This window comes from Parasteatoda tepidariorum, chromosome 10 (genome assembly GCF_043381705.1).
Source record: "Parasteatoda tepidariorum isolate YZ-2023 chromosome 10, CAS_Ptep_4.0, whole genome shotgun sequence".
Taxonomy (NCBI): Eukaryota; Metazoa; Arthropoda; class Arachnida; order Araneae; family Theridiidae; genus Parasteatoda; species Parasteatoda tepidariorum.
This window is the reverse complement of record NC_092213.1, coordinates 20,711,663-20,735,858: the sequence shown is the minus strand read 5'-3', so window position 1 is coordinate 20,735,858 and position 24,196 is coordinate 20,711,663. Positions and strand designations below refer to the sequence as shown.

General features: G+C 26.9%; 2 protein-coding genes across 2 annotated transcripts in view; one reads left to right on the top strand and one right to left on the bottom strand.

Annotated features, from left to right (window-relative positions):
* The window catches only part of LOC107442729 (uncharacterized), a 71,147-nt gene that overhangs the window by 6,274 nt on the left and 40,677 nt on the right, over positions 1-24,196 (bottom strand). The gene's annotated exons all lie outside the window — the stretch shown is intronic.
* Positions 17,246-20,784, top strand: LOC139426818 (uncharacterized). Its single transcript, XM_071186908.1, has 2 exons — positions 17,246-17,251; positions 20,137-20,784. Exons 1-2 carry the CDS (start codon positions 17,246-17,248, stop codon positions 20,782-20,784), a joined length of 654 nt encoding a protein of 217 aa, XP_071043009.1.

Sequence of the window (24,196 nt, the reverse complement as noted above, 5' to 3'; positions counted from 1 at the left end):
TTTAATTATATATATATATATAAATTAATATATATATATTAATTTTTACTGTTCGGACTTACAAAAAACATGCCGTAATCATCCTATAAGTTAAAGTTTTATTTTTAAATTTTTTTTGTATGTTGCAAAGCTGGAAGTGGCATGCAAATTTTTTTCTTCTAAGATTGACAATTTTTCCTAAAATTTTGCACCCCTATTGTAGAAGAATTCAATAATGGGAACTATTATTAATGGAACAGCAATACATGGTAGATGTGAAAATCAACAGTCCTTTCTAGATCATGTGATTTATCAGTTTATCTGGCCTTCTCTAATGAGAGATGAGAGGACAACTGACATTGATAATAAAGGAGACCTGCAGAGTGTCATCTTTTGCTCTGCAGATCATGATATATGTTGGATAAAGAGTAATAAATATCAGTTACGAATGAATATCAAAATGAACTTACATAACTCTAATAAATTGGGTGTATTTACTTCATTATATAATTTGTCTGCAAATGGATTCGCTCATATCTCTTTTAATAACTCAATTTGCGTTTTAATATATCTTCCTTCCCTTATATTATTTTATTAAAATCCTAAACAATCGACGTGCTTAAAATATTTTTATTCTAAAATAATTCGAAAAAAGTATGTAAAAATATTCAGAACACGAAATTCAGAAATTTTTATCATTAAAGTTAAAGCTTAAAAAAGATTTGTATAAATTTACTATTTTAAATGTTTTTTGGTTAAAATTGTTTAAAAGTTTCGGCACTTTCGTTCACATTTATAATTAATTTGTTACTCTGGTATCAAATCACAATTTTTCATAGTTACTTTTTATATTATTCCATATAATCTATTCCTATTAATTCATAGAATTTTTTTTAAGAAATCTATTATATAATAATTAAATAATATATAAATCTAAAAATCTAAATAAAATCCATCTAATAATTAAATAATCTTTAAATTCAATAATATCAATATAAAATCTATTTCTATTAATTTATTGAAAATGAACTTGTTTTATAATAGCAAAGGAAGAGAACCGGCATAAAAGGTTATATGGTAAAAAAAATTAAATATCTTCAAATTAAATCTTTACCGAATATTCCATAGGCAATGTAACGTTTTCTTTAAAAAATTTTTTTGTTACAGTTTTTATGACTACAAAAAAATTATTTAGTTCCAACAACATGCTTGCAACAATGTGTTTGTAAAGCACTTTTTTAGTTGCTTTTTTATGACAAAAACTTTTGAAATCTTTTTATGAATTAAACTTTTCGACTTTTTTTGTGTTACAAAATAAAAATAAAGTTGTAAATCCCATGCTTGAAACTAATGTTTTGACTGAAGTAATAATTGTTCTCATGTTAATAACCAAATAATAACAATTTTAAGAAGTCAACTGGTTGTGTTGCGTTTTTAATTTCAAGAAATAAACAATGGATAAATTAAATGAAAGCGTAAAAAGAAGATTATTTAACACACTGGGTGTCCCATAGGGACAATCTCGAACATATATTTTTAGAATCTTTATCAAAATCTATGAACACCAGGTTTCCCAGACAAATATTTAATCAAGAAGAAAACACAAACGTGATCAAAATCAGCCGGAGGACGGAATTGGGAACATCAAATCATCTTTGCTTTCCACATGGAGAAAACAATCTTGGTGAAATTACCGTGCTGTATGATAATGACATTTCTGATTTAAAAAAACATAATTCTGGTTAATCAAATCAAGATTCATAGTATTTTGGTAATTTTTCGGTTCATATGGTAACGGTTTGCAGGAAATTCTGGTTTTTGTAATTATTGATCTTATTACCACACATTGAGCAAAAAATACAAAACTGAAAAGTAAGTTTAACTGAATAAATGCGCTGAGGTATCACGGTAAAATTGCTACACATTACCAAATCCCCATTTTTCAAATTTTATCACATATTATAAAACCATATTCTTAATTTTATCAAAATCATTAACATAGCGCTTCAATAAAGATTACTGAGCGTTTTGGCGTTCCCATAAAACCAGAAATACGTTGAAGTTTATCATAAATTGGTAGTTTTGACCATAATTTGTTTTCCTAGTGTCTAGGAAACAGAAATGATGTGAAAGGCAATTAGTATTAATTACACCTACAAGTATTAATATTATCAGTGATTTTGTGGCTTTTCATATTGACTTTATTATTGATGAGGAGCAAAAAAAAATACATAAAAGGCAGTTACGATGCAACACTCTGGATGTAAGAAAAATAGTTAATTTTCTTGTTGTTAATTATATTAATAATTCATGAAGAACCAATTTTTTTAAAGTTTTAAATGAGCATAGTATATTACTAACCGAAGCTAGCAACCTATGACTGACGTCCTCTTATTAATGTCTTTTTAATACAGTGTCACTGCTTGTATTATTAAACAAATACATATGATATATACATGTGATATATACATATGATATGACAACAGATAAACAAGTGGTAAAGTATTGTTTGTAGATGTATGGAACTCCTCTCGCTCTTTATCTAGAGCAGTAGCTGTAACTATATTTAAGATGTATAGCTATTTTCAGTAGGGGTGATGCGTCATTATTTAAGGCAGGTTTTAACTCAAGCTGACAAGGAAAAGAGAGTAATTTTTCGTCGATTTATTGAGGACCTTCCTTCCTTGAAATGGGCTATTTCCTTAGCAGCAGGCAGTCTTAGAATAGCGTGGGTAATTCTTTCAATAGACAAAAGATAGAATTAATTATTTAAGAGTTTATTTGTCTATTTTTTAAAGAGAACAATAATATCCTCAACTCTTTTTTATAAATAATATGTTTATTTTATTTTTTAAAAAATCACTCATGTTGAATATTTTTGTTCGTCTCATGTTTTTATCCAATGTTTATATTTCTGCTATTTAATTGTGAGAGAAAAAGATATCACCCTAAATAACTTTTTTTAATTAACCAATTTCAGCTATTGAAAGGATTGGTCTAAAATAGGACTGTGATGGTTTGTTTAAACATTTATTACACAAAACTTAATAAAACAATTGAACTATATACACGAAGAAAATTATTTCGGCTGCTGCAATAGCAGTAAACAATGAAAGGCAGCTCATGAGAGAGCTAACAAGTGAACTTCCTTGTTCGAAGTTCTTGAGGGAAAGAATGCTTGATTCTATGACAGCGATGCAAAGTGGAGTGAGGGTACCATAAGGGTAAACCGCGTAGGGGTAATTTTGATATGCTAATTAATTTTTTCAAACTATGTATGTCAAACTAAGTTACAGAATCACTTACAGAAACGTACTTTCTTTGAAAAAACATACTTTTTTTTAAAGGATTAGATCCTCAAAACATGGGTGGTAGCCACAACCTGGAAAACATGGTATTAGTTACCTAGTAATTTTGCCAATCGCATTGCCATTAGAACGATTGGAAGTTTGGGCCATTCAATGTTAATGTTACATTTTAGCTCATTTTGTTATAGTTCGGAAAGTATTTTAGTAAATCAAACACAAATTTGCACACATTAGGAAAATCTTAAATCTAATAACAACTCCACATAAAAGTTATTTTTATCATTACCTATAGTTCATTATTATTTTCTTAAATAATGGTTTTTCAGGGGTCAAGAAGATTTTTCAATTTAGGGTGTACAAATTTTTATATTGTTTCACATTGTTTCATTTTAAATGGAAATTTGGACAAAATCGATAAAATAACTCTTATAAAAGATTTTTTTAAAAAAAGGAGCTTTCAATCCATTAAGAATTTATAATGTAACTAATTATCCACTACTATTAAAAAAAATGAGAACTATAATGAGAAAAAGAAAGAAAGTAAAAAATTATGTCAAGAAAATTGTAAGTTGAAATAAATCAAGAAATTTATAAAAGCGAGAACTTAACAAACTAAGAAAGTGGAACTTTTTATGTGGCTAAGAGGAGATCAATAATCAATGGGAGAGAAAACGAACGGCACCTTCAAGGCATATTATTTCTGACTCGACGAAATATCGGTTTTTTTCCCTCTTTTTCTCTATGAAGTATCATCAATACATAATTGACATTGTTGACAAAGAAGACCTGCTGAACTTCATCAAATTTATCTATAGATGTATTGTTAGACAAAAGGAAAGGAATTTCGACTATGTGAAGAACAAAATAAATGACTAAACCTTCTATTAATAAAGGCTATTTTTCTTGATATTGGATACATTTTTCACATTGACGAGCTTTGGTATTAGAAAGTAAAGAAGTTTTATATAAATAGGAATATATTTATCACATTAAAAAGCATTGATATATGAAAGTAAAAGCAGTTTTATATAAATAAGGATATGTTTATCACTTTGAAGAGCATTGATATCAGAAAGTAAAAGGAGTTTTATATAGATAAGGATATATTTTTCACATTGAAGAGCATTGATATTAAAAGTAAAAGGAGTTTTATATCAAAAAGGATATATTTCTTATGCTGAAGAGCATTGGTATTAAAAAATAAAATGAGTTTTATAGAAATAAGAATGTATTTTTCACATTGAAGAGCATTAATATTTGAATGTAAAAGGAGTTTTATAGAAATAAGGATATATTTTTCATATTGAAGAGCATTGGTATTAGAAAATAAAATGAGTTTTATATAAATAAGGATATATTTTTCACATTGAAGAGCATTGATATTAGAATGCAAAAGGAGTTTCATATAAATAAGGATATATTTTTCATATTTCTCATATAAATGGGACGATCTTAATAAAAAAATAAAGTCATCAAGACAAATTATTATTATCTCCCATAAATGTGGCATTTTTTGATCATTTTGCATGCACCAAAAATATAAAATTTAAAGACAGCTTCCATAAAATCTGGTTGTTTTAAAAAAACTGGTGAATAATCAAGATTTTGAATATTTGGAGTGAATAGGATATTTTTATCACAAATGCCGTTTCATCTGAATCAAATAGCTTTATAAAATTTGTTTATCTTTAGCTTAATAAAATTTGTTTATCTTCGAAGAATATAATCACTAAGCAAGATTTAAATTAACACATGTGACTGAGACACAAAAATATCGACATAAATAAAGCAGAATGTTTAAATGAGTCTATATACCTAATATAATTTCGCAATTCTGAACCGATTCAGACTAAATTTGCTGTAAATACGTTCAAAAGCAGGGTCCAACTTAGCTATTTACTTTTACCTCTGAAAATAAGACTTTTTTATCCCCAAAAGGAAACCGAAATGTGATGTTATGGTAAGTTTATACTATCAGGAGTTGAACACTAGCACTAATATTTTGCCAAATAATACTGAATATATTTAATTTTTATTTTGATGAGATGAATTTCTAAACGCATGTTTTACTTAATCTAATAACGTAAATCAACCGGAAAAGACAATAGATAATAATAGGTTTTAAAAAATGGAATTGTTTTAACTTAATTGTGTTAGTCAATGTCTTCCATTTTGGGGCATGATTTGGGGCATGCTGGTTAACACCGATTTGTTGATTTTTTTTAACCCTCGGGACATGAACGAGTATTCAGATAATTACAATTTAGTTCAATTAACATTTGTTTGTGCATCAAAAGAAATTAAAAAAATCCTAATGATATTCGGTTTTTGTCGAACTTATGAAACCATAGTATTAACTGCCTAAAATTAATGGAACAATTTGATAACAAACGACGTGTTTTATATACCTCAATTTAACTTGTGATCTTAATAAATAGCTAATAATAATAATAATTCATTGCTAATTAATTGCAATACATTCCGTTAATTCTTTTTAAACTTGGCCCAAATACTTACGTACTAAATATCCATATGCCACAACGTATATTTTTTCAGAATTTTATTCTTTTCTATTTTAAAACAGTACCTTCAGTTCCACATACTTGTACTTTTTCTTTAAAATTTCAAGGTTATGTTTCCAAATTAATTGGCTATACTTTTGTATCCACAATAGGTAGCTCATCGAATTGACGGTGACTAAAATGAGATAAAAGATAGCTCTATGTAGACAAATTTTAAGTTTTTCAATTTTTTTTTATTTATTTCATTTTCGGGATGAATGGTAACAGTCACAGTATCATTGAGTCAAAGTTAGATCATGATGACAATTCAACATATAAAATTAGGACTGAAAAAGTGTGATACGTATAAATATTCTAAAATTACAATTATACCGAAGATAGTAGTGTGACATTTTAACATTATATTCACTGCATAGTGCTGCATACTCTGAAAGTCTGAAGGGTCCCGTGCTGCCTCTCCCAGAATAATAATTATAGATATGTTGAAATACTCTTATTTTTTTAATGAAACTTGGTACATTTTACCTACACTAAGGTAACTTATACCTAAACGTACCAGGGGTTATGGGGTACATGCCAAAATACCTGAGAAGCCATTTCGGCTCCTCCCGTCATTCAAAGTACAATGTTCTATATGTATACATTCCCATAAGCCTAAAGGCCTGTTTACACGGTCCAATTTCTTGAATCCGAGAAATTGGACGGATTTCTCTGTCCAAGATTCGTTGGCACTATCCAAGTTCTTGAATGTCGCTGATTCGTTGAAAGAAAGACTTGCGCATGCGCATTGTTCATATTCAACATTATAAAATAATACTTACATAAGTTTAAAATTACTAAATAAATTCAAATAAAATCGTAATGACACAAATAAACCGCAACAGATCAATTTATTTGGACTAAAATATATGAAAACAGACAAGAAGATGACATAATTTGCTGCCTGATTGTTGACGTCACAAAACCTAAGACGCTGATTGGTTAAGGGAGAAAAAACTTGGATGGAAAGTAGAAGATGCTCTACTATCGTCCAAGAAGTTGGACCAAGTTCTTGGATGTTTGTTTACACGATCAAAGCTCAAAGCAAAACAAGTTTCCATCAATATCAATCAATCTCTGTCCAAGAAATTGGATCGTCTAAACAGGCCTTAATACATGAGTGATTGAATAAACACTTGAATTGGATCAAATTGATGGTCGGTAGGTAATTTATTTACGTCGCACTAGAGCTGCACAATAGACTATTGGCGACGGTCTGGGAAACATCCCTGAGGATGATCCAAAGACATGCCATCACAATTTTGATCCTCTGCAGAGGGGATGACTCCTCTGCTTTGGTAACCCGATGACCTGCGTGCGAAGTTGAGCACTTTATGGTAGAACAGCTTGAAGAGAACCGATACCGTGCACCCTCGACTGATCAAAGCAGGCTGATCAAAGTGGTCACCCACCCGCTTACTGACCGCATCCAGTGATGCTTGACTTCGGTGGTGTTTTACTGGGAATCGTGTCTTTACGATTAGTTCACTCCGGGACGCATGAGATTGTAAATAGTCAGTAATACTCAGTACTTTCATTAAGTTATTTTTTATAAATACAGAGCAACAAAAAAGCGAGGGGACATGGTCTTCATCATTCCAATGTCAATAATAATTTCTGTACACTCAGTATTATTACGTCACTTTTGAATTCTATTTTTAAGCAATAGTTACAAGGTTAAGTTCAAAACATTAACTTTGTTAAGTTGTAGTTGATATGAAAAGATATGTACAACTAAAGAATTTTTAAAATGAAGCAATTTTGATATTTAAATTATTCCTATCGTTTTAGCTTAGTTTATTTAATAGTTAACCTTATCCTTATCGTAAAGAGTATTTATTAGTTAACCTTATCATAACGACGATTTGTTTAAGAAAATGCTCATTTTATTAATTTAATTTAAATGATTTTATGATTTATTAAAGTGTTTCGTACTTAACATATATATCTATCTTTTGTGCATCGGTACTTAGATGTAATTGAATATTTGTAAGTTGTAGTACTATCTACAATTCCTGTTTTCTTCTAAGTATTAAAACATTAAGCAAATGGGTATTCTCTTGTAAATATATTTCACCAAGTCAAACAATATTTCATATTTTATTTGATATCTTTATTCAAAAAAAAAAAACAATGTTTAACTATTTAATTCACAATTTACTAAGCTTAATTTCTAACATTTTTAATACATTTTAAAATACTTCTGCTACATATTTCTAAACATAAAAAGGAAGACTCAAGAGATATTATAATTAAGCATCTTAAGCTTGACATTGCTAAAATTTCTCTTATATTTGTAAAAAAAAAATTCAATTCTAGAAGATGAGATAGAATTTACTTTACAGTAATAATATACTTTATAAACGCCTATAAATAGAACAGAAAATCATCATGACATTAATAAATATTGCATACGTCCTTGCTTTTCATTATAATTTAATTCATATATATATTCTTCTGAATCAACAAATGCCATGATTTTTCTAAGAGGACGTCATTGCCAAGCATTCAATTGGTCTAATTTTTAAATAATAGTGAAATAATGGATCACACTATATATTAAGAGAGGATTCCCTCTTGATTCAAATTTTAGAGAAATTTATCTAGGAAGTAACTTTCTCATTTTCTTTTAGACCTCTCTCTGTTTTTTTTGTTCGAACAAAAATTTAAAATTTCGATTTATATATTTCAATGATTTAGTGATCTGAAATAGCAAACTGTCTGTATGCAGAGATCTCGTGTAAAAACATCTTACGAAAAGATGCCAATGAAATTTGATTTAAACTTTCTCATTTTAAAAACTAATTAATAATAAGTTTTTTTTGTAATACGTGAATTTAAAGATTGAATTATCAACAACTTTTTCCTCCTTAAAACATGCATTTTTCTACAAAATACCATCAAATAAGTTTTAAAATACTGTTTCTTTCGGTGGTAAAATAAGAAAGATCTCCCATAAAATGGTTGCAAGATTTCAGAATAACAGGGAATTAATATATTTATTTACAAATATTTCGATTCTATAAATTTATAATAATATACGACACCATAAATTCTAAAACATAATTCCTAAATATTCAAAAAGTATGTGCCCCTCTTTCAAACAGAATCAGTTAATTTTTCAATACTCAATAATGGCATTACGTCTAAGCCATTTTCGCCGCAGTACAACAACTGAGATTCAAGAAACGCCTCGAGCCTTTACTAGAGTAAAAGTTCACACATTTCAAATTGTTCCGACAACCTGTCAAAACCACTTCCTTTTAATGCTTGACATCAAATTCATCTTATTTGGCAAACAACTTTTTAAAAATGAAGGAAAATTTATCTTCTTTCTTTAAAACCCGAAAGTTAATTGAACTAAGTTAACATATAAATAACAAGTGCACTAATGAAGGAAGTGATATGAAATTTAATGAGTAATACGGTTTTTAAAAAATATAATTGAATAAATATCTTGTAAGATTAATCGTTATTAAAGTTCAAGTGCTTTTAATTTATTTAAAATTAATTAACTGAACACTTTCATTTGACATAAGGGTTTATAAGCAATTTTCCAAAAATTATATTAAAAAAAATTAAAATGAAATTTATTAAATTTAATTCTTGAATATTCATCTTCAAATAATGTTTCATTACGTGTATTGTCAAACAATGTTTCATTGCATGCACCGAGATTGCCGGATTGATAGGACGTAGGGCCTATTTCCAGGGGGTCGTATCCAGGGGGCTCCCACCAGTCAAATACTCCCCGTGTAGCAAATTGTGACTTGTTCACATTAAATCTGACGGGTAACAAAGTCCACCATTTTCCCATAACAAATCAATACTTCTGGGGGTACTATATTGGAGATTGATTATTCTCTAGCTCAGGTCATAATTAAGATCTGTGGATGAATAAATTGATGTATGAATGGGTCCCTCCCATTAACGGGCTGTGACGTGACAGCGGCTGAAGTCGTATTCTTAGCTATAGATGGCGCCACCGGAAAAATGAGAAACGCACCCTCTGTCGTAATAATTCGCTTGATTTCAAACAGGCATAATGGTTTTTATGCCGAATGAATGATTTTTATGCCATGATCTAAGGTATCATTATGAAATTACGAAAATTTACAACATTGATCAAATTTCATCACATATTATAAAACTGAATTTTATTGTTAATTTTACCATAATCATTACCAAAACGTTTAAGTAAAAATTACTGAATTTTAAGTGCTTCCATTAAACCAGAAACGGAAATAATTTCGCCATATTCTAGTAGTTCTGACCATACTGTTTTTTTTTCTCATTGCAGAAATCAAATATTGCAATTTACTTCAATATGTTGAACAATGTATCTATAAATAATATGCACAATATGTAAAATTTATGCAGTTAAAATGTAGCACTCAATATTTATTTATCAGTAAATAATTTATTTGGCATTAATGATTGGCACTTGCTATTGATGCTTCGGCACTTCTTTATATTTTTGATTTGTGTGATAGTTTGTAAATTATTCAGGTTTATGAAAAGCATACGCTACTCAAAATGGTGATCATATAAATTTAAAATGCCATCTACATATAATCGTAAGAGCACGTTTTTTTTTTTCAATTTTCTTCTTTTTTAGTATCGCACACATTATTATTATTATTGTTATTATTAATATAATCGTAAGAGTACGTTTTTTCAATTTTCTTCCTTTTTAGTATCGCACACATTATTATTATTATTGTTATTATTGTTGTTATTATTATTATTATTTCCTCATTGTACTCAAAAGTTCCGTTTTTCCTCCTTGCTTATAAAATAAATAAAAAATTGCTTTCAGGTAGGATATCTTTCTAGAAGTCGTCATGGTAAATATATTAATTATTTGACATCAGTAAATTAATTATTTGACACTGATGATTTTCACTTATTATTGATGCTAATAGGCACTTATTTTTCGTTTTGGTTTGTGTGATAGTTTGAGAATTATCCGGGTTCATACAAAACGTATGCTGCTCAAACTGTTGCCCATTTAAATTTAAAATACCCTCTAAGTACAATTGTAAGTGTTCGTTTTTTAACTTTCTTCTTTTTTTAGTATCTCACATATTTTTATCAATATTATTTCCTACATTACGTTCAAAATTTCCGTTTTTTACCTTGCTTTTTAAATAAATAAAAAATTGCTTTCAAGCAGGATATTTTTCTAGAAGTCTTCATGATATTTAACATTATTTTAAAAAGTAAAGAAGTATAACACGAGATTCAGTGATTTAAGCATTTTCCTCACATTTTTAATAAGCTGACAATTTTTATAATGAATATCACAAACACAATCATTATTAAACATGATGTTTTTCCAAAATATAATTCATGCAAAAAAATAAATTTTGGTAGATATCTATTATTTTTTTATTGCTTTATTTATTAATGGTTAATGGTAAGGTATGAAATAATTATCATCATTTAAAAGAATGTAATTTTGTATGGGAAAATACAACCTTTGAGCAAAATTAGTTCTTGAGAAATTTAATTTTAAGAATACGTCTTTTTTAAAAAGTCATATTTTTGAATTAATAATCTTTTGAGACCATATTTCCCAAATTGCGTCTACTCTCTATATTTTGGGGTTAAAAATCCGAATTCGTCAAAAAATAGGTATGGTTATTCAGAGAAAATATGTTTTTATGTTTGATTTAAAGGACGATAATCATCGACAGCTTATCTCAAGAACGTTTCGACATTATTGTTACTATAGTTTCTTCTATTTTTTCGACTTTTGCTTCAATTTTTCTTGATCGTATTCTCGTTTATGGCCCCAGCCATTAGAAATAAAACATAATACATCAAAACTCAAAATACAAAATACATCAAATCACTCAATAAGTTTTCTTGTTAGTTCAATTGTTAGTCGAAAATAGTTTTAGATAATATATAATCGGTATTTAAATAATTAAACGGTTTAATTAAACGAAGATAACGTAATAGTACCATGATTTAAAAGCCTTAAAAAGGTACAATTTTACTTCTTATTACTTTTTATACAGATAAAAAAGATTCCTTACGTCATTTTATTCCTTACGTTCCTGCGTATTATTTACTTAAAACTTGTCATTAATTGTTCAAATATTTTAATATCACAAATATTTCTTACTTTACATAAATCTTTCAAAATTACGGAATGTTTGCTTTTTTTAATGGACTTGTAACATTACCATTGCTATCTATCAAAACAAACCATTTTTGTGAGGTTACGTTAGAGATTTATATAGATATAAGTAAATAAAATCGGCGCAAATTCGAATCAATTGTATCGAATGAATTGTATTGGAATTCAAACAATTCAAAAATTTTAAACTGCAAGACCCCTACTAGTCATTTAAATGTGTTTTAACCTTTATAACTGTCAAATTTAACTATATAATTGGGTTTCAGGACCTTGATTACGCTCAAATTGCAACTGAAACGGAATCATGTTTCAATTTCCATTTCAAATCAACAATTTAATAAAGTTCCATTTTTTTGAATTTTATTAAGGTTCAATAAAAATTATCGAGCTTTTTAATCTTCCCATGGAGCCAGAAACACGATAAATTTTGTCATATTCTGGTAGATTTTGCCATTATTGTTTTTTCAGTGTAGAAAAACAAAAAATATATGAAAGGTGATTAGCATTAAAATTCCTTACAATTATCAATATAATCATTGGTTTAAAGGTTTTTCATGTTGTCTTTAGTATTGGAGAGGTATCTAAAATTACACATTATGGGCAGTTATTATGGAAGATTCTGAATATAAACACGCAATGTTTTTTATTTTAAAAAAAAAAAAAAAAAAATTTTTGTTAATCGTATAAATTTTTCATGTGGAACCAAATAGTATTTTCGATTTTGAGATTAACATAGTTTTTAGGTAACAATCTATGGCTGATGTCCTCTTATTAATGTCCTTTTATTAATACAGTACCTCTGAGAAATAAAAGGACATGAATACTGTATTTCATTAATATATAATTGTACAATGGACATTACCTAAGTTTGATTTCCTCTTATTAATGTCCTTTTATTAATACAGTACCTCTGAGAAATAAAAGGACATGAATTCTGTATTTCATTAATATATAATTGTACAATGGCATTACCTATGGCTGATGTCCTCTTATTAATGTCCTTTTATTAATACAGTACATCTGAGAAATAAAAGGACATGGATACTGTATTTCATTAATATATAATTGTACAATGGACATTACCTATTTTTTATTTCCTCTTATTAATGTCCTTTTATTAATACAGTACCTCTGAGAAATAAAAGGACATGAATACTGTATTTCATTAATATATAATTGTACAATGGACATTGTATTGTATTAATTCGATGTCATTTTTTTTCTCAGTGTTGAAAATGCAATAAAATATGCTTTCGAAAATATATTTAAACATCCATAATCTTGTAAAATAAAATTTTTAAAATAATTAAATGTTGGAAGCATTTAGAAAAAAAATATTAAGGGAGACTGTTGTGCCTTGCACAACATCCGTCTCTTAACTGCTGTAAATACTTGAGCCACCAAGTGCTGAGATTCTGCATGCTGCTTATGTTGGACACTATTTAATACCTGTAAAAACCAGTTCAATCACTTTGAAAATACAGGTATTTGTGAACATTTTAGGTTTTAAAGACAAAACATTTTCGATGAAATTGTAAATCTGAGTTTTTCTCATTCATTCATTTTTTTAAAGAATAAGACACGTAGAAAAGCAACTAATTGTGTCTCTGTTAACTTTCTATTATTTATTTAGTTTCTATAAAAAATCAACTACATTTTTAAAAAAACTGTTTCTAATTAAAAATGCCAAAACGTTTGACAAATTACAAAAATTTAATTACAGGGACATTAGAAATAATTGGTTTTCGAGGAAGGAAAGTCCCTGGATGCTCGAAGGTAAAGTACACTCCGAGTTTCAAAGAAAGGCTTATGAATGAAAGTTCAAAAATTAATTATTTAAATAATATTTTTCTTCAATGAGCACTTTAAAAAAATTACTTTTACAAACCCACTAAAAATTAATTTTAATCTGTGAACATTGCTTTATTTTTACTTTAATTTTATTTATTAAAAAGTATTTCTGTATAATAAAAAATTTATTTTACTGATCCACTATTAGGAATGTACTGATTTTTGTTAGACATTGAAGTCAATATTTTTTTCATGATATCAGAGAGTATTTTAACTTTTAGATTAAACAACAAATAAATTGATAAATTTAAATCAACTTCTTCTTCCTAATGAGTAATAACTAAGATTTTCAGTAAAATCTAAACTTAAGTATCTATTAAATTTAAATCAAATACTTCAATACTTTTGGTAAGTAATTCTACTTTTAGTTCAATCGAAATTCGGGAAACTTATGTGAAGTTATTTTTTTCAATGCTGTCAGTGATTACTTAGGTTCTTAGATAACCCAATATGCACTACGTTTAAATCTTAAATGGTGCTAGTCAAAAAAAAAAGTTTGATTATTAGGTTAATCAAAGTTTTGGTTATTGAATTGTTTAAATGAACCTAATCAATAGTAAAAAAAGAGTTCATGCAATAAATTTCCAGACCAATTAAAACTTAGAATATAAAATTTAAGGCCAATTTTTCGGTACTGTCATTTTATTATTATAGTTAAATTAAATTTTAAGTATCTATTGATTAAATCAACTTCTCCTATGGTTTCGGTAAGCACTCCTATTTTCAGTTCAATCTAAAATTCGGTATTCTAATATAAAGTTACATTTTTAATGCTGTCAATGAGTACTTGGAGATTTAGGTGAGTCAAAATATAATGAACTATAACGATATCTTTAAAGGTTTTTGTAAAACAAAGGTTGATTATTTGGTCAAACAAAGTTTTAGACATAAATTTTAAATGAACTTGATCAATAGTAGAAAAACAGTTCTTATATTTCCAGACCAATTAAATCTCAGAATATAAAATTTTAGACAAATTTTTCAATCGTATCATTGAGTTCCAAGATTCTTAAATGAAACAAAATTTTAAACAGATTACGAGTTCAAAATTATTTTATATGCCTAGTTCAGCAAGAAGTCTTTTTCTACGTGTTTATACTTTTAGCTTGTATTACCTATAGCTATATAATAGTATATTGTCATTCAAACTTCAGTGTACTAAACTTTGCAATCATTCGATTGAAAGAATTTTAGCTCACAATTGTTCAAACATTTTTATTACTATGAACAAATAATTATTACGAACATTATTATTATTAATATTATTATTAATATTATTATGAGCAACATCAATATACATTAAAAAAATTATTATCTTAAATAATTATATCCCAAGATTTTATAGTAATTATCTTTCACTAAATATATACCTAATTACTCGTGAGTAATTAGGTATATATTTAAAATAANAATATTATTATGAGCAACATCAATATACATTAAAAAAATTATTATCTTAAATAATTATATCCCAAGATTTTATAGTAATTATCTTTCACTAAATATATACCTAATTACTCGTGAGTAATTCGGTATATATTTGAAATAAAAATAAATAACAAATAAAAAATAATAAATAGAAAAATAAATAATAAATAAAAAAAAATAGAAAAATAAATAATAAATAAAAAATGTATTTTAAAACATATTTCTTCCAAAAAACTTGAAAATTTCATCTCTTTGATATTTATTAACAAAGCTTTAAAATGTGAAAAAATTTCAAAGCACTGTATTGCAGTTTTATGCTTTTATCATTTTCATTTTATTTTAAAAATATTCTAAGACATGTTTTAAAAGCAATCATTTTAGTTGATACTTTTAAAAAAGTCAAGAACTTAATTAGGTTTCCGATGACAGAAATATTTTTTGTTTAAAATGATTTATTTAAGACATTCAATTACAAACACATAAGTGCACTATTAGTTTCAAAAAACGATTATAAAACAAATAAATAAATTTATTCCTGAAAATTTAATCACTACAGCAGTTTATAAATTAATTTTTAAAAACTGTTTTAATTCATACTTAATTGTTACTTTTTTCATCATAACTCTATTTCATTAGAATAAACTGAAATACTCATCTTAATTAATTTAATTAATGGACTGAATTGCTGTACAAACAAAAGGTCCTTATGCAAATTAAGACTTATAAAATTTAAAAATATTCATTTTGTCATTTTAAATCACTATAAATCTATACTATTATTCTTATTCTTATCTTATACTATTTTAAGCGTTTTACTATTATTTTTATCTTATACTATACTATGAATCTATACTATTAGTCAATCACTATAAATCACTGTAAATTTATACCATTATTCTTATTCTTATTTTATACTATTTGCGCGTTTTACAATTATGTTTATCTTATGCCAAACTATAAATCTACGCTATTAATAAATCACTATCATGCACTATAAATCTATAATTTTATTATTATCTTATACTATTTAAACGTTTTACTGTTATTTTTATCTTATGCTATGCTATAAATCTACTCTATTAATCGATCACTATAAATAATTATAATTAATTTAATTAATTTAATTAATGTAATAAATTGCTAAAAACATTAAATTACAAAATGAAATCACAATTTTCTAAATTAAGATTTAGAACAATTTATTTTGTCATTTTAAGTCACTATATATCTACACTATTTAAGCGTTTTACTATTATTCTTATTTAATACTATACTATAAATCTATTCTATTAATCTTTCGCTATACGTCTCTTTAAATCCTTTCAATTATTCTTATTCTTATGTTATACTATTTAAGCCTTTTTTCTAGATTTGTGGTTTAAGGCATAACTTAAAAAAAGAACTACTCGGAAAATTATCGAGACAAAATATACTTTCATTGAGTAGTAGTTTTCAATAAACCAAATTTTAACACAAAGATTTAAATACATGAATTTTATATGCATTGAAAAAAAAGTATTGTCAAAAATCATAGAGTATGGTAAAATTTACCGTGTTTTCTAGTTCTATGGAAATGATAAAAGGCACGGTACTGTGCACCGTGCTTTTTAATGGCTTTGGTAATGGCTTTTGGTAAAATTAACTATAAAATATCGTTTTACTAACATGCTGTTTGAAAGTTAAAGAGGAAAAATTAGTAATTTTACCAAAAGAGTTGGTAGTTTTAGCTAAAATATAATTTTAGATGACGCAAAAATTTTCAGCTTCATAACCTCTATTTAATTTAATAAAAGCTTGTTAACTTTGTTTTTGGTCTGTTGTGTTGTTTTCACATCTATGTAAGCTAAAAGCCAGCATCTACCAACTCTTAAAGCTATAAAATTCGTGTATTTGTAAATACACAAATGCCCCAATAAGGATGAACCTAATCGGTAACTTTCGCAGACTGCCCCAACATCCAGAAGTGAAGCATGGAGGTAGGGGGTTCGAATCCCACCTCAACACTGGATGCATCAATATATTTCTAATCATTTATTTATTGCTACACATACATATGCAGGCTTATGTGCTAATTACAAATATCAGGGAGTGGAATAAATAATAGAAAAAAGTTTCTATACTAATACATTTTTTTCATATATCTTCACGAATATAAAGAGAATTATTTTATAGCGTCAGAAATATTAGTATTTATAAATTAAAAGTGTTCAGGATATGTGATTTCTCATACATATTAAAGAAGTTTAAGGCTTTTAATGGATTGAGAGACTGACGATAAATTACAAACGGAAAGTAATGCTTTTGAACACCCTATAGCAAAATGTGCAGCAATAAATTTGTAACTTGTAACAGTTATTTTTTTTATTATATTAAATAATTGTGCAAAATTTCGCAAGCTGAGCCTTAGTTTTTCTGAAGACTAGGACGTTTTTATGAAAATTCTTACGTTTTTGTGCTATAACTTTAAAAATATTCAATGAAATTAAGTAAAGTTTTTAAGAGCAATTTAAAATTAATTATAAAATATTTGTCTTGAAATGTGAGAAAAACTTGGTTAAGACTACACAAAATATGAGTAGTTAAATATTTTTTTTTATTTTTCATTTTAAGAAATTTAAAAAACATTCATTATATGTATGAGAAATCGCATGATCTAAACACTTCTGGAGTTATAAAATGATTTACTGAGTATTTCTGAACAAATATGAAGAAGGAAAAAATGTGTTGGTATAGAAGCTTCTCCATTATTTTGTCCACCTCCCATATGCATACGGATACGGTGGGGATTCAACCCCACTTAATCCAAGCTACAATAGATAAATCTCGATAATAACCTTCTCTCGTGATATCTGATCATCAACTTATTAAGGGTTTATAATAAATCGGTACTGAGGAAAATGCGAACAAGCCTACAAATATATGCGTGACAATTATAAAATAAACCATCTATCAACTCCTATCTGTTTCATCCAGAAATTAAGTTCATGTGTTGTATATACAAATTTTTTTTTTATATTGATGAGAAAAACTTCAACAGCCTTCTTCTTTTGTTGTTGTTGCTTTACTATTAATTTTCAACTCCCGACGGGTATGATTCCATAGATATAATGGTTTAGTCTAGAATTTTTTCAAGAATTCAAAAATATATATTCAGAACAATCTTTTCAGTACTCCTAGTAACTTTGAAGAGTATTTAATTCTTAAGTACGTGTAAAGACGCTCAAATGGTAGTATTAGAAAATATTTTTTTCTTTATTCTGCGTTTCTGACTCACCTCTAAAATCTTAAATGAAATTTTATGTACTATGCGGGTTTATATAAAAGATAGATAATAATGATATTGTTCTATTAGTAATGATATTGATATGATAGTGATACTCATCGAAAATTATAAAATACATGATCGTGTGAATTAAATTGATTAAGAACTTTGATTTCAATTCTAATATGTAAATAATAAGTATACAACACAAAATGGAATTACTTTATTAATTTATTAAATGTTATTTTAATAGTTCTTATATTCATGTGTATGGGTATATCAATTTGTATTATCTAACACACTATTTAACAAATCTTTAAATTATTCACTTTATTCGTTTCTTTATTATCATATAAATATATCCAATATCAATTTTAATATGAATAGTTCTAATTCACTGAGATGAAGATTAAACTGTATTCCAAAAAACAACGTTTAAAAAATATGTAATGAAAATTTCAATTTTTTAATTTTTGGGGGATTTAGAGAATTACATGAATATATCTAATCTCAATTTATAATTCGAATAGTTCTATTTCACTGTGAAAGTTATTAAACCGTTTTCCAACAAATAATGTTTGTAAACTACAGAATAAATTTTTCAATTTATTCACTTTTTTGAGAATTATATGAACATATCTAATTTCAATTTGTATTATGAATCACTCTATTTCATTAAGACAGAAATTGAACCTTCTTCAAAAAAATAACGTTTGAAAAGTATAGAATAAAGTTTCAAAGAGGGCTTCAAGGGTGTATCATGTGACAAACTAATTACGGCGGTGACATAAATCAACATTAACTAGCTAATTTCACTCCATTTTATCGAGCTATTCTGTTACAGGAAAATAATTACTTAAGCAGTCAATTAACTTCAACGTTTCAAGACATTCCTTCCAATGGTAAAAAAGCTTAACTCTTTTTGTAGTTAAGAACTTTATTTTTGTTATAACGCTTAAAATAGTTTACACGTGTTCATAAAAAACATTTTAACGAGCTTTATTTTGTTTTAAGAACTGCTTTGCTGAGAAATACATTAGTTAAATTATATCAATTTAGATGTATCTAAAATAAATGATACTGTATGTAGCGTACCTAAAATGAATTATTAGAAATAATTGTGATATTACTGATATAACCAATTGTACGAAAATGTAATACCAAATAATTTTTTAGACATATATATATTACATATGTATTAACGTATGTAATACTTTAAATGTGGAAAAGCATTTCAATACACCCTCAAAACAATTTAATTAATAAGCGAATTAACATTTTTAATAAATGAAAATAATTAAAAATGTTTTAATTAATAAAAATTAAATCATAATTATTTATTAATTTATTAACTTAATTTAAAGCGTCTAGTTATTTGTTACTTATTAAAAGAGCAATGTTTCTTAAAACTCCAAAAAAAATCTTAAAAAATTGCAGTTGAAATCAATTATAATTTGAAGACGTAATAGGTAACATATTAGCAAACATTATATTACAGTTAAAATTAGAAATAGAAAAATAAAACTAAACTTAAAAGATGAATTCTGTTTCGCCTCTAAAATAACATATAATAAATTTTTTTCTCTTTCTACGTACCAGCGGGATACATTGGCACCGAATTTGGCCTTGAGTACGGCCTTACAGCAGCTACTGGCCCTCCAACACAAATTTGAAAATGCAGTCCTCTTCTCGGACTCACAAGCTGCCATACAATCAATTAGCTCACACGAACGTCCCTTGACACCTGAGATCTCCCGATGTCAAGACCTCTTGAGGTCTTTATTTTTGAGGGGGAAACGAATAGTCCTCCAGTGGGTGCCAGCCCATTGTGGTGTTTGGGGCAATGAGCAGGCAGATTTACTTACCAAAAAAGGTGCCAATTTGCTACAACAACCAAATACGGCAACTTCCTTTTGGAAAATCAAACTGTTCCTTAAAAATTTATGTAAAACCAACTCATTGCAAGACCTTCAGACTCGCACAGCTTTGAAAAGTTGGAGAAATGTAAGCTCTTCTTTAATTCCCGACAAACCAAGACGTGATGCAGTTGCGGCCTTCCGCTTATATACAGGCCACGATTGTCTTTCTGCTCACTTATACCGCATAGGTCTTTCAATCACGCCTTTTAGTCCACTTTGTAAATCTGAACAGAAATTGGGTAGGGACCACCTGCTTCTATGTGGGGCCCTTCATGGACACACTGAGTCCTCAAGATATTGGGAAGCAAGAGAACTTTTAAGGCAATGACTTCGGTCTTCTTTCTTTGTTATCCTACACACATTTGTATTCGTTATTTATTTCATCTTTCTATTTGTACCTTTTTACCTTGCCATTGGAAATTTAAAAAAAGTAATTTTGATTTCAAATTTACAGAAGCATTTTAAATTTTCCAGAATGCTAGCGGATGTACCGACGGATATTTATCATCACTCATTCTAAGAAATTAAAATTAAATATACTAAACTCTATAAGACGCAGGAAAAATATTTTTATATTCATTACAAACTCATCCTACAACATATTCATCACTCCTAACCTAAAGAAATTATGAAAAATCAAGTAAGAGTCTAGCAACAAAGTATTATAGTAAAAATGATGCATTTCAAGGTTTCTTTAAGGGTGACTAATTTTTTTTATGAATTAAAATTAAAAGCAAAATAATGGTTTGAAAGAATGAAAAAAAGAAGTAAAAGAAACTAAAAATCCGCATCTCTCGGAAATATTTCTTATTCTTCCAGAATGCAAGTTATCAGAATTAAATATTTTTAGCTTAAAAACCTATATAAAAAAACAAATTAAAACTATACTTATTCAAAAATAATTATAAATGCCTCTTTCTGCAGAGGAAAGATTAAATAAATAAGAAAAATCTGTTCATGTTCTACCATTGATTAAATAAAACAGAGAAATAATTTCCTGATAAAAGCAATAATACGATTCTCATTTTATCAAAAGAAAGAAAGAAAAAAAATGAACAAACAGTAACAGTTAGTTTCAGAAAGAAATAATAAAAACAAAATAGAAAACAATATGATAGAAAACAAAATTGAAGTATGAACATTAGTTTAATAATGCCTTCATATAGATTATTTTTAACTATAAGTTTTAGAATTAGACTTAAACATATATTTAAAGTATTTATTTGGAATTCATAGATAGTAAAAAAAATTACTTATTGAAGCTCAGTTCCAAAATGTTATACAATGCAAAATTACATTAAAAAAAACAGCTTTATTATGGGATCGAACGTAAAATAAGCTATTTGTTTATTATGTTATGTATTATAAGCTACTTGTTTATAATTAAGCTACTTACAAAGTCTTAGAAAGTATTATGCTGTTAAAATACATCAAAAGTTTTAAAATGCAAAATAATTCTGTTTGGACAAACATGTTTTCAAAAGATTAAAAAAATGCATTACATGTTTAAAATTCCTTAATTTTATCTTGTGTTGTCTATTTTTAAATTGAAAGGGCTGAGTTTCAAACCTCACTAGTATAATATAAAATATACTGGTATACTATCTAAATGTAGTTTTTACTTTTTTAAAACATTAAATAAAGATTATCTAATCGCAATGATAAAAAGCAAAGATGTGTGTGATGCTAAAAGATTTCATTGATGTGCATGAAAAGCATGTGCTAAAATCTCACGTAATTTATCTGATAATATTTTAAATTTTGAAGTTGTTCAATAGAAAAATTAGTTGTTAAAAAATTAGTAAAATTATAGTAAATACAAAAACAACTTAGTCATGATACTGATACATAAAGAGTACTACTCATAAAAAAAGAGTACGATTTCAAACCGGATCGCATTTATGTGATTGTCATTTATCAAGTAAGACTTGAAGGTTTGAAATCAAACAAGGAGAAAAATATTCTGGTAAAATTATCGTACAGTATGGTAATGACATTTCTGGTAAAATAACCATATTTTTGGTAAATAAAACCAAAATATACGGTATTTAAAGTATTAATTTGGTAATTTTTCCCTTAAGGTGTTAACGGCTTATCGAAATTATAGTTTTCAAAATTACACTTCTTCTTTTCCCACATTTAGTAAAAAATACAATAATGAAAAATAAATTTTGGCAAATGAATGGTTTTTGTGTCATTCTCTAAAAGAAAACAATGGTAAATATGGTAAAATTGCTAAATTTTAAATTTTCATGATAAATTTAGCAATTACTACTTTTACCATATTATGGTAAAATTGCTAAATTTTACCATATTTACCAGATTTTATCACATATCATAGAACCATATTTTATGGTTAATTGTACCAAAATTATTACTCATGCACTTCGGTAAAAATTTACGAGCTTTTTGGTTAGAAGCAGAAACACGGTATACTTTGTTATATTCTGGTAGTTTTTGTTATATTCATACTTTTTTTTTCTCTGAGTATAATACGTTTTATACATTTTATAAAAAGAAGATTAAGTATCAAAGCTATATTTATAATTATTAAAAGCATTTTATAATAACCTTATCAGATAAAGCAACTCTGCAATCATCTGCTAAAATTTCTACGTTGAACTTATTTTATAATGTATAAAATAATTTTTACTGTGGGTTTTCTGCGAATATTATGAAAATTTTATGTATTTCGGAGCACTAATGGGCTCAAAATATAATTGGTTTAAAAATTACAGAAATAAATTGGTTTATAATTCATAATAAAATCTTAAAAAAAATAGATTATTATTAAAGCTATTTAAAATTATTAAAAGCATTTTATGATAACCCCAACAGATTAAGCAACTAAGAGCTCTGCAATCATCTGTAAAAATTCCTATGTTAAATTTTTTTTTGTAATAAATAAAATTATTTTTACTGCGGGTTTACTGCGAATATTATGAAAACTTTATATATTTCAGAACAATAATCAGTTGAAAATATAATTTGTTTCCAAGTAGAACGGTAATTATTTGTCAAGTCATCATAGTTTAATTTTGTGTAAATTAACTTTCAATATTATTAAGAAATTTTATCAACTATATACAAATGAAAAGCTTAGAGAATGAAGCAATAAGTAACAATTTCCGGGTAGTTAATGAATCAAGGAAAATAATATAAATGATCACATCAATATGGATGCGTTTAATAAATGAGGCAGGTAAGTAACATTTTCAGGGGAATTGATGAATCGAAGAAAGTAATATAAAATGATTGCAACAATCTGAATGCGTTTAAAGAATGAAGCAGGTGGGTAACATTTTCAGGAAAATTAATGAATCAAGGAAAATAATATAAAATGATCGCATCAATCTGAATGCGTTTAAAGAATGAAGCAAGTAAGTAACATTTTCAAGGAAATTAATGAATCAAGGAAAATAATATAAAATGATCACATCAATCAGGTTGCGTTCAAAGAATGAAGCAAGTAAGTAACATTTTCAGGGAAATTAATAAATCAAGGAAAAAATATAAAATGATTGCAACAATCTGAATGCGTTTAAAGAATGAAACAGGTGGGTAACATTTTCAGGAAAATTAATGAATCGAGGAAAATAATATAAAATTATTGCATCAATCTGGATGCGTTTAAAGAATGAAGCAGGTAAGTAACATTTTCAGGGAAATTAACGAATCAAGGAAAATAATATAAAATGATCACATCAATCTGGTTGCGTTCAAAGAATGAAGCAAGTAAG